This window comes from Oncorhynchus masou, chromosome 2, assembly GCF_036934945.1.
Source record: "Oncorhynchus masou masou isolate Uvic2021 chromosome 2, UVic_Omas_1.1, whole genome shotgun sequence".
Classification (NCBI taxonomy): Eukaryota; Metazoa; Chordata; class Actinopteri; order Salmoniformes; family Salmonidae; genus Oncorhynchus; species Oncorhynchus masou.
The window spans coordinates 33,735,073-33,747,225 of NC_088213.1; the positions used below are offsets into that span (position 1 = coordinate 33,735,073).

The 12,153-nt window shown below is 47.4% G+C and overlaps 1 protein-coding gene across 1 annotated transcript in view; it reads left to right on the forward strand.

The window, feature by feature from the left end:
- Positions 1–964: 964 nt before the first annotated feature.
- Positions 965–12,153, forward strand: part of LOC135552979 (golgin subfamily A member 6-like protein 24) — a 104,585-nt gene continuing 93,396 nt past the window's right edge. Inside the window, exons 1-5 of the mRNA XM_064984983.1 lie at positions 965–1,054; positions 3,015–3,098; positions 5,488–5,634; positions 10,094–10,177; positions 11,044–11,178. Of these exons, the coding sequence (XP_064841055.1) occupies positions 5,524–5,634; positions 10,094–10,177; positions 11,044–11,178 (330 nt within the window). The 5' untranslated portion in view covers positions 965–1,054; positions 3,015–3,098; positions 5,488–5,523. The remainder of the gene's footprint in view (positions 1,055–3,014; positions 3,099–5,487; positions 5,635–10,093; positions 10,178–11,043; positions 11,179–12,153) is intronic.

Genomic DNA, 12,153 nt, shown 5'->3' on the forward strand with positions numbered 1-12,153 from the left:
AGGCGATGGCCCGTGATTGTGTGCTAGCTGGGAGAATGTCCTTGGTAGTTGGAGGTTAGGATATAATTGAGGATGTAGAAGTGGAGGCCGAGAACCGGGTGGGGTGGGTGGTGGGGGTGCATTGTAAACCGGGTTAAATGCTCTCAGCATTAGCTAACTGGGCTCCACACTGTAGACGCTAATGTGGAGGCAAGCGTCTTCGGCATGGAGAGCAGATCAGGTGTCCCCATCACGATCCCCGCCAGCTTTCATGAACTCAACTTAACTTTCTGTCTTCACAATGAAGGAATGCTCATAAAATACATGTTTCCCGGTTACTCATTGTCTGACTGGAAGATGGGTTTTCCAGCACCAGGCAGTACTCTCTGTCTCTGTTTAACTGTCGTCCTTCTCAGCCATCAACTGGCTGTCCAAACCACACAGTCTGTCTGTCTGTCTGTCTGTCTGTCTGTCTGTCTGTCTGTCTGTCTGTCTGTCTGTCTGTCTGTCTGTCTGTCTGTCTGTCTGTCTGTCTGTCTGCCTGCCTGCCTGCCTGCCTGCCTGTCTGTCTGTCTGTCTGTCTGTCTGTCTGTCTGTCTGTCTGTCATATACTACTGAGTATTTGTCAGTCCTGATATGGTAAGACTGGTGTTATTATTATGCAATAAGACCCGAAGGAGTGTGGTATATGGCCAGTATTTCACGGCTAAGGGCTCTTCTTATTCACAACGCAATGCGGAGTGCCTGGATACAGCCCTTAGCCGTGGTATATTGGCCATATACCACAAACCCCCAAGGTGTCTTATTGCTATTATATTATATTATATACTTGTTACCAATGTAATTAGAGCAGTAAAAATAATTTGTTGTCATACCAGTGTTATACGGTTTGATATACCACGACTTTCAGCATTCAGGGATCGAACCCAATTTCTCATGAGAATTAGATGTCACACTGAAGTCACAACAATCATATTCTGTCATTATTTTCTAGGGGAGTACTACTGACCCGACAGGATCCAGTCCAGTCCCACATCTTACAGAACAGAGGGGCAGAGAACTGCTGAAGACTGAGGTAGTCACACCCATCAAGTCAATGGCTACTGTAATGTAGCAATAATCACCCAATAAAGTCCCAGTGTCCCCCATACATGACCAAAATGCAATGTACACCATGAAGTAATCTAGTCTTTCCATTGTACTGATGTTGTCCAATAACCTGTTGATTGGAAACCAGACCCTTAACTATTGATGAATTACTAGTAATGTTATTGTGGTGCCATGGTGTCTCTGGGATTGTGTGTGTTTGAGTATGTGTCTCTGGGATTGTGTGTGTTTGAGTATGTGTCTCTGGGATTGTGTGTGTTTGAGTATGTGTCTCTGGGATTGTGTGTGTTTGAGTATGTGTCTCTGGGATTGTGTGTGTGTTTGAGTATGTGTCTCTGGGATTGTGTGTGTATTTGAGTATGCATCTCTGGGATTGTGTGTGTATTTGAGTATGTGTCTCTGGGATTGTGTGTGTATTTGAGTATGCATCTCTGGGATTGTGTGTGTATTTGAGTATGCATCTCTGGGATTGTGTGTGTGTTTGAGTATGTGTCTCTGGGATTGTGTGTGTATTTGAGTATGCATCTCTGGGATTGTGGGTGTATTTGAGTATGCATCTCTGGGATTGTGTGTGTGTTTGAGTATGTGTCTCTGGGATTGTGTGTGTATTTGAGTATGCATCTCTGGGATTGTGTGTGTATTTGAGTATGCATCTCTGGGATTGTGTGTGTATTTGAGTATGCATCTCTGGGATTGTGTGTGTGTTTGAGTATGTGTCTCTGGGATTGTGTGTGTATTTGAGTATGCATCTCTGGGATTGTGTGTGTATTTGAGTATGCATCTCTGGGATTGTGTGTGTATTTGAGTATGTGTCTCTGGGATTGTGTGTGTATTTGAGTATGTGTCTCTGGGATTGTGTGTGTATTTGAGTATGCATCTCTGGGATTGTGTGTGTATTTGTATGTATGTGTGAGTATGCATCTCTGGGATTGTGTGTGTATTTGAGTATGCATCTCTGGGATTGTGTGTGTATTTGAGTATGTGTCTCTGGGATTGTGTGTGTATTTGAGTATGCATCTCTGGGATTGTGTGTGTATTTGAGTATGCATCTCTGGGATTGTGTGTGTATTTGAGTATGCATCTCTGTGATTGTGTGTGTATTTGAGTATGCATCTCTGGGATTGTGTGTGTATTTGAGTATGTGTCTCTGGGATTGTGTGTGTATTTGAGTATGCATCTCTGGGATTGTGTGTGTATTTGAGTATGCATCTCTGGGATTGTGTGTGTATTTGAGTATGCATCTCTGGGATTGTGTGTGTATTTGAGTATGTGTCTCTGGGATTGTGTGTGTATTTGTGTATGCATCTCTGGGATTGTGTGTGTATTTGAGTATGTGTCTCTGGGATTGTGTGTGTATTTGAGTATGTGTCTCTGGGATTGTGTGTGTATTTGAGTATGTGTCTCTAGGATTGTGTGTGTATTTGAGTATGTGTCTCTGGGATTGTGTGTATTTGAGTATGCATCTCTGGGATTGTGTGTGTGACTGCATGGGGTCCAGCCTTATTTAGCAGGCAGATCAATAGCAGGCTAAATGGTAATGACCAGTCCCCAACTCAGAGCTCAAGGCCTGGGGAGAGAAGGACCTGCCCTACCCTGTCCGTCGCCCTCTACCTCCCTCCATCCCACCCTCCCCTCCCAGTCTGCAGCCACAGCAGCCGTCACACAACCTCAGGCAGCCTAGTTAGCCCTGGATAAAAAAGCTAGAACCCACGATCAATAGCGTTAGTCTTGTCTGCCTAATTGCTCGTTGGTTGACATTGGCGCCAGGCTATATGTAAGTGCATGTTGTCTGAGTGATCGTCTGGCTTTGCCTCTCTCTATCCCACCTCACGCCTAGTGTTGGGTTCACACTCTGCCCCTCTCTCCTCTCCTCTGTTCACTCACGTTCGGGATGGAAAACCTGACCCATTGGGCTGGCTGCACCCCAGTTATCATGTCGGGACGCAACCATCCAGAGGCTCCGGCGAGACGTGCTGCTCTCTCACCAGGCCCGCGACTCCCAGTCTGCTCAGGTAAATATCCAGCTAGGATTAATGACCAGCACCAAGAGTAGCCAGTCATTTGCAGCGCCAGCTATTCCAATCAGCGGCAGGAAATCAGATGGGCTCGTTTTGGCATTCTGAACAGTTTATTATGTGATCCTACGCAGATGTATATGACCAGGAAGCCGGCTGTGGGGAGGGCACTATTGATTGGATTCATTGTGAATTACGTGAATAGATAAATGCGTGAGAGTGCATATATATAACGGTATTACTTATTCAGGTCCAAATGGAAAATATTAAAGATTTCTGCTTGAATAAATATGAAATATGTCTCTATCAGCACCGTCTAACTAGGGCATCCGCAGCGTTGGTTATTTGACATGAGAATTAGGAAGCGTGTTTCTCTTTTCCTCTGATGTGATGATACTGCTCCTCTGTCTGGGATTTAAATGTGATATTGATCAGTGTGAGGCTCGAGAGCTCAAATCATAACAGTGCTACAGCCCCGCGCACTTGCATACATTTCTACCTTTTGTTTTTACTTCTTGTTAAAACAAATATTTAAACTTTACCCCCCCTCCCCCCAAAAAATATACTGTTATCTGTTATCCGCTTAACATACGAAGCGCATTTTGTGTTCCTACTCTCTGTTTTTCTCCAGTTGTAGTGTGCTAATGTCATGATTTAAATGAAGTATTGATCAGTTTAGGAGGGGAGAATAGAGAGAGGGAGCGATTGTGAGGGAAAGAAAGCAAGAGCAGCGTTATCGGCGTGGATCGCACACAGAAAGAGAGAGCTAAAGGGATGAGCCAGGTTTTTGGTGGGATTCCGTGGAAATGATTCCTATTTCATTGCTACTTTCTAATTGAGGAATAAGCAGCAGTCACCTCATCAGGCTTTCCAAGAGGGAGACAGGTGGAGGCAGCCATGATGCTTTTCAACTGAGAAGGAAGGGGAGAAACGCCCGCGCGGGTCCTGTTCTGGGCGGATTTGTGGATTATCTCTCAGCCTGTATGCAGATGTTTGATTAATGGGTCGTCCTGGGAGTCGTCTGGGACTCCATCTTGTCTGTTTTCCTTTCCTCCTCTTGCTGCTGTTGTGATTAGCTACCACCATCACCATCTCACATACAGAAACAAGACAATGTCTCTGTCTCTGACCAACTAGACCAGCACCTTCATGGGTTTTCCTTTCCCTCCTCTCTCTCTTTCTATCCCACTCTCCCTACTTTCCCTCCTCCCTCCCTTTCCTCCCTTCTCCCCCCTCTCTCTAATATGATTTAGCAGGTGACTGTGTTGTGTTAATTAGAGGTAGTTTATTAGAGTTAGTGCTGTGTTGGCGTGCCGGGCCAGCCCACTGGCCAGCCTTCTGCAGGTGTCAGACTGGGATCAGTGGGATCCCTCACTGGTCCAGTAGTTTGTTTGGTTACATATTGATGGTAAAAACACTAGACATTCTTAGAAAAAAGGGTTCCAAAAGGTTTCTTCAGCTGTCCCCATAGGAGAACCCTTTTTGGTTCCAGGTAGAACCCTTTTTTGGTTTCAGGTAGAACCCTCTGTGGAAAGGGTTCTTCATGGAACCCAAAAGGGTTCTACCTGGAACCAAAAAAGGTTATTCAAAGGGTTCTTCTATGGGGACAGCCGAGTGATGCCTTATCGGTTCTAGGAATCCTGTCCAGTGATTATTACAATGATTTCAAATGTTGTTATTAGTTGTTATGCTGTTTTAAGTTGTTTTACATTATATGATGAATTCTACTATTTCTCATATTATAATGATTATTTCCTTTTCTTCGTTTAATAACACTTCAGCAGTTGGTGGTCAATGCATTAACTGCATATGAGTAACATTGTAGTATTTATATGTAAACATACATGCAGTCTGTTATCATGTGTTGACACTCACTGACGCAAACCCCCGCTTCTAGGAGATGATAACGTTGAAATTGAAAAGGTATTTAGATTAGTTAACATCAGACATTCAGATTAGTTCCATGGTGATTATTCTTTATTGACCCATCATTGACCCGCTGTTATTGTTCAGAATAAGAACTGGACAATCTCTCACCATCAGTACTCGTTTTGGGTTTGGACAATGCATAAATGGCAACCATTTCAATACGGTAGGTTGTATTCGTCAGATAGATTTTTTGCTCTTATTTAATTAATCCAGGCGCTTTCTTACTCATCTGAGGCAGGCGGTTTGAGGCGGATGTCAGGGCTGGTTTTGGGAGAGCAGTCCTGGGACTCAGGGTGTCTGGACTTAGGCAGCTGGTGGTTTTGATCTGGGACCCGTGGTGTAGCCATGTCTCACATAGACAGGCAGGCAGAGCCAAGACGAAAGGAGAGGAGAGGCTCTTTGTACTGGATTGATTTTCTCCTCCTCTGCCGCCCTGCCTTCTTTTGTGGTTCGATAGCTGGATGTCCATGGGCAGAGGATCTCTCAGCTGCAGATGGAGCTACAGGAGAGCCAACTGGAGCTCCAGAGGGGACACAGCCGAAGAGAGCAGCAGCAGAGGGACCTGCAGACCCAGACACAGCAGGCAGAGGAGCTCCACACTCAGGTAGAGAACTCACCTCCAGTTTCAGGCTTCTCAGGCCTCCTCTCCCTGTTAGCTCTTGTTCAGCCATGATGCTTTGTGTCTACAGTTCTTTGAACGTGTGTGTTGGGTGTCTGTTCACTAGTGCACGGTCTAGAACCAACCAATTTACCCCCAGGAATCTAATCCAAATGTGTTTGAAAAATGTAGAATAACACATCATACAGGTTGTGTCCACTTTCTTGTGTCTCTATCATTTAAATGTGTTTTGTATAGAAAGCATCATAACCATCTGTTGCCGAATTAGCTAAACTGTGAAAGTGCGTCATCTTATAGAGGAGCTTATCTGTTGACCATAAAATAACTCATCCTTTAGAAACTTGAAGATGTCTCACTTTCTAGCAAAACTACATAGTCAGGGTACGTAAGCCTAGGTAAAATCTGCACAATGATCCAATAGCAGCATAATGGGCGATAATCCTCCATGTTGATGGAGGCACAACATCCTGTCTTATGGACCAAAGTGCCATAGCGGGACAGCCCTGTATTGGTTCCATTAGTACAGTTGTGCTATCTGATGCTGGGTCGTGGCGTGGGAACATGTGCTGAGCAGCTGGCCCTGTCTGCCTCTGGCCCAGACCACCTCTCTCCTCTCTACAGTCTAACTGGCAGGCCAGGAAACATGAGTCAGAGCAGGATGACTATGTTGTTTACTACAGAGAACTCATCCCCCATGAGGAGCCTGTCTGTCAACAACAGACTGACAGACAGACACACACAGACAGACGGGTAGATAGTCAGACATGCACACAATAAGGCAGACCAGACAGACATGTAGAAAAATTGACATTCATAAATATACAGTAGTTAGATACTTTTTTATTATATATTTTTTTTTACCCCTTTTTCACCCCAATTTTGTGGTATCCAATTGGTAGTTACAGTCTTGTCCCATCGCTGCAACTCCCGTACGGACTCGGGGAGATGAAGGTCGAGAGCCGTGTGTCACCTGAAACACAACCCAGCCAAGCCGCACTGCTTCTTGACACACTGCTCGCTTAACCCGGAAGCCCGCCGAACCAATGTGTCGGAGGAAACACCATGCACCTGGCGACCGTGTCAGCGTGTATTGCGCACGGCTCGAACCAGTATCTCTAGTGGCACAGCTAGCACTGCGATGCAGTGCCTTAGACCACTGCACCACTCGGGAGGCCTGAGTAGTTAGATACTTAAACAGTTATACATTCCGGTAAAAAAAAGGTCAGTGTTGTGGTCAGCTGAAGGAGATCTCTAGCTGTTGCTGGCCTCCCCTCCTGGAGAGAACGGCAAACCAATCATATTCAGAGCCAGTGCTGGCTGTCAGCGCCTGTGTCACCTGTCGCTAGGTCTCTAGGCAGACTCTCTGCCTTGAGCTGAAGGGATCCACAGCAGCGATCTGCTCTACATGCCTGATGGGATCTCATTCACACTTGTCACTCTATCAATGACTGCACCATTCCCTGAGCTCTCTGCCTTTATCTCCCCCTTCTATCTATATGGAATAAAATGAACGAGTCAGTTTCTTTTCCCTCATAGTATTACTATATTCTGTAACCTCCTGTAACTGTACAGTCATGGCTAGAACGGATGTTTACATCAGTTATGTCCAATTAATGGATGCTGTGTATTGATATCCAAGTGCTCCGGACACCAATTGGGCATTATGCTAAAGTCACTACCAGCCTATTTCCTCCATGTGCTATCAGTGTCCATTAAGGATGAACTAATCAACTGTCTCGTCCTATCCTGTCCTTACTCCCTGTGTGTTTCATTCCAGGCCCTCCATGACTCAGATAGTCATTATCACTGCTGTGTCAACCACCTTTAATTTAAAGGCCATTTTCTACTCTCCATAATGACGTGTCACTGTCCTTTCTCCCGAGATTGAATAGATTTTAATGCGGTGACTCTGGTCCCTGTCCATATTAGTCATACAAGCTTCTGCCTAACCTGAAAGAAGTTCATTCATAGGCGGCACGTGAGTTTTAAGTTTGGGGAATCACATTTTTACCATAAAAAATGCAAACAGATCATTAAAAACTACGTTGTCTGATCCATATAATAGGCCTATGTGTCACATCCGTCGTAGAAATGAGTGGACCAAGGCGCAGCGTGAGTAGAGTTCCTCATATTTATTTCAGTGAACCTAAAAACAACAAAGAATAAATGAACGTGCCATTCGTAGCGCACATAGACACCAAACCAAACAATATCCTACAACGCAGGTGGGAAACGGATCACACTAAGTATGATCCCCAATTAGAGGCAACGATCATCAGCTGCCTCCAATTGGGAACCATACTCACACCAACATAGAAAATTACAACTAGAAAACTCCCTAGTCACGCCCCCTCCCAAAGGTGCGTACTCCGACCGCAAAACCTGAACCTAGATGGGCAGGTTCCTCTCAGACCGTGGATCCGGCCATGGAGCAGGACTGGACGCCGTGCCTGGACTGGGCAACAGCGCAGTGGAAGGCTCCGGCCATGGAGCGGGACTGGACGCCGTGCCTGGTCTGGGCACCGGTGCAGAGGAAGGCTCCGCCATGGAGCGGGTCTGGACACCGTGCCTGAACTGGGCACCGGCGTAGAGGAAGGTTCAGGCCATGGAGAGGGACTGGACACCATGCTTGAACTGGGCACTGGCGTAGAGGAAGGCTCAGGCCATGGAGAGGGACTGGACACCGTGCCTGAACTGGGCACCGGCGTAGAGGAAGGCTCAGGCCATGGAGAGGGACCGGACACCGTGCCTGAACTGGGCACCGGCGTAGAGGAAGGTTCAGGCTATGGAGAGGGACTGGACACCATGCCTGAACTGGGCACCGGCGTAGAGGAAGGCTCAGGCCATGGAGAGGGACTGGACACCGTGCCTGAACTGGGCACCGGCGTAGAGGAAGGCTCAGGCCCTGGAGCGGGACTGGACGCGTGCCTGGACTGGGCACCGGCGCTGAGGACTAAGGGCTGGTGACACACTCTTCAGGGCGAGTGCGGGGAGCCGGCACAGAGTTCACCGGACTGATGACACGTTCTTCAGGGCAAGTGCGGGGAGCCGGCACAGGACGTACCGGACTGGGGAGGCGCACTGGAGGCCTGGTGCGGGGTTGCCGGCACAGGTTTCACCGGACTGAAGACACGCTCTTCAGGGCGAGTGCGGGGAGCCGGCACAGTACTTGCTGGGCTGGGAAGGCACACTGGAGGCCTGGTGCATGGAGCCGGCACACATTTCACCGGACTGATGACACATAATTCAGGGCGAGTGCGGGGAGCCGGCACAGGACGTACCGGGCTGAGGAGGCGCTCTTCAGGGCGAATGCGCTGCAGAATACACCTAACCAACATCTCCCTCCGATCTCCCTCCTCACTGCTCCATCGACTCCCCGACGGTCTCTGGCTCTCTCCTCGGCTCGACCAACCGCCCCTTGTTTGCCACCCCCGATTTTTGTGGCCGCGGACCCCGGTGTTGTTGCTGTCCTCCTATACTCCTTGGCGACTCCCGCCAAGGAAGGGTCTCGCATCCACTCATTATTTCCTCCAGTGTCCAGCTCTCCTTTTCCTCCATGGCACGCTGCTTGGTCCTGTAGTGGTGGGATATTGTTTGGTTTAGTGCCTATGCGCGCTACGAATGGCACGTTCGTTTATTCTTTGTTGTTTTTGGTTTCACTGAAATAAATATGTGGAACTCTACTCATGCTGCGCCCTGGTCCACTAATTTCTACGATGGATGTGACACTATGAGAAGGGGAGACGCAAACACAATATGATGTTCATCTAAACTGGGGGAGGGAATAACAAACTTTCAAGTGGCACTGAGCCAACAATGATAAAGAGTGAATATGCACACTCACCACGGGGATATGGTCGTTGCTCTCCTCTGGTGCCAATGAGCTAGACTACTGTTCGCTCAATGACAATTTGAATAACTAAAAGACCGATTAGAGTGTTTTCATTGTCTTCTCTCTATGGCAATAGCCATTTGCTTTCCAAAATATGTTTTCCCACAATTGTATTTTGAAATATTGCGATATGCCTGGCAGGGCTTCTCTACTTATTACTGACAGTCTCAACTCTACAGTCATCTATTTGGACTTTAACGAGCGTTGCCCAAATTGCGGGCACTTCCGACTGTATGCAATGCGATTTAAAGAATCGAATGATCTCCTGTGGCCAAATTGCGCTTTCTGGTGTAGTAGCCTTTTTATTTCTGTATAGATAGGAGTAGGCTAATTAGGCTATATAATGACACAACCAATTTACCTTCGCCGTGTATGAGTTCACTCTTGCAGTTTCTACAGAAGCTTTGGTAACAGTGTTGCTGTAAGAAATAATGAAATGCTGTATTGAATAGTGTGGATATATATTTACCGTATTCCAGTGTAGACCTCGTGTACGCTGCAGTACTGTAGTATTCCTCTCTCTCTGACATCATGTCTCTTTTGTCTCCTTAGCTGGCTGAGGTCAAAGGGCGTCTTGTGCAGGTGGAGGGAGAAAATGAGGCACTCATGGGATATAAGCGGGAGCAGGGAGCCGAGGTCAGACTGGGTGCCTGTCGTGGTTCACAGTGACTGGAGTCCACCACTAACACAATACACACACTCTAGTGGAAACACTTTCATAACCCAAAGTCCATCATCAGCAACACGCTGATTCACACCCGGATTCATATTGTCCCCCGTAACAAACATCTCCCCACAGACTTGGAGACCTCCATATACTATGTCCATCTCTGTTGACAATGGAGACCTTGATGCTCACATTCACAGTACTGGTTACTCTGGAGTCTCTGCCTGTTATAATGTCTCTGTAAGATGTTGTTTATTACCATTGAGAGTCTGCTCATATCCATGCCTACATAATGTGAGTGTGCATGTGTGTGTGTGTGTGTGTGTGTGTGTGTGTGTGTGTGTGTGTGTGTGTGTGTGTGTGTGTGTGTGTGTGTGTGTGTGTGTGTGTGTGTGTACATGCGATTGTGTGAATGCTTGTATGCAAGTTTGTGTCTTTCCATGGTCTCTTCCTCTCAGAGACCCAGTCCTTCTCCATTAACCTGGGCAGACAGACAGACAGATTCCCACTCAGGAAACTGTGCTCTCCCCTGGGACTAGGGGAATATGGATGAGTTAAACATAGACATGGCTCAGGGGCTGGGTGGATATGGGCTCTGCTAGTGCTGGGAATGAGGATGTATAATGAGAGGGAAATGAGAGCTACTCTTACCTGATTGCCATGGATTCCCCTCCAGTATTAGTAAGGGGTCACAATGACTCGGGCCAGCCTACTATCCCACTGGGAGAAGATGGAGCTGAGACCTACTGTTGTGCTAACCTTACAGTAATGTCCTGTGTGCGTGCGTGCATGCGTGCAGGTTGAAAGGCTGGCATTGGTGGTGTGTTCTCTGCAGAGCTCGGCCAGGGACAGAGAGGGCACAGAGAGTGTCCAGGCCGAGCGGAGGTGTGTGGACCTGGAGGGGGAGCTGACAGAGACCCGTGCCCAGCTCACGGAGTGCCAGGACAGGCTACAGGAAGCCAGGAGGAGGGTGAGACCACCATGCTATACACCACCATCAACCCAGCTGTACAGAGAAATACAGACACACAGGCACTACCACTCTGTAAGATAATGTCATGTTGACCTGACTGTTACACTCAATGAGTCTACTTCAGTTCTCGTCTTACCATCTCACCCACGATGAGATACTTGATGTCAGTGCTTATTTGGGTATACTGGATTACTCCTAGAGTACATGCCATTGTAAAGGCAGCTACGCTCATGTTGAATAAGCTGGAATTGTGTTTGCCGTGGCTCAGAACCTTGTTCAAAAGCCTCCCACTGATCCAGCCTCTCCATGTGAGGTGGTGGAAGTCCGGCACATTTCCTCAAGTGCTCAGCATACGGCCAGAGCCTTAATCTGAACACAATTAGTCATTTTCCCGGGCCTCTGCACTCTGCATGCTCTCCCACTATAATTTCTCTGCATTTCCCTGTAACCTTTAGTAGTGGGGTTTGAGTCCACCCTGAGCCCCAGCTCCTCTGCCCAGGCATCCATTACAGCCCTCCAGGACAGCAGCATTAATCCACCTGATGCCATGCGAGCCGTGCTCCTCACATGGAAATGAAGCTGCCTCACTGCTGCTGTGTTACTATTCACAGGAGGCGTGCGTGATTTGTCTGCTCTCTTTCCATGTCACCTTTGTTGACTTTGTCTCTGTGCTCTCGGCTTTAATGACGCATATATCCTATCTTCAGTCACTGCTTAATCCCAGCAGTGCTGGCTCAGGAACAGATTACTGCTCCCAGACATGAGAGAAGTAAAGAGCAGGGAGGGAGAGAAAGAGAGAGCGACGCCTCAATGAGACGATCCACAGGGAGACAGAGGGGTCCAGCACATGTATGTGAAAGTGTACATGCCCACAACCCTGTCTCAGACAGAAAATTATTTTAAAAACTCCATCCACTGCTTTTGTTCATCCTCATTTGCTGTGATGGACTCTGTGTACAGCCAGAAATCCTT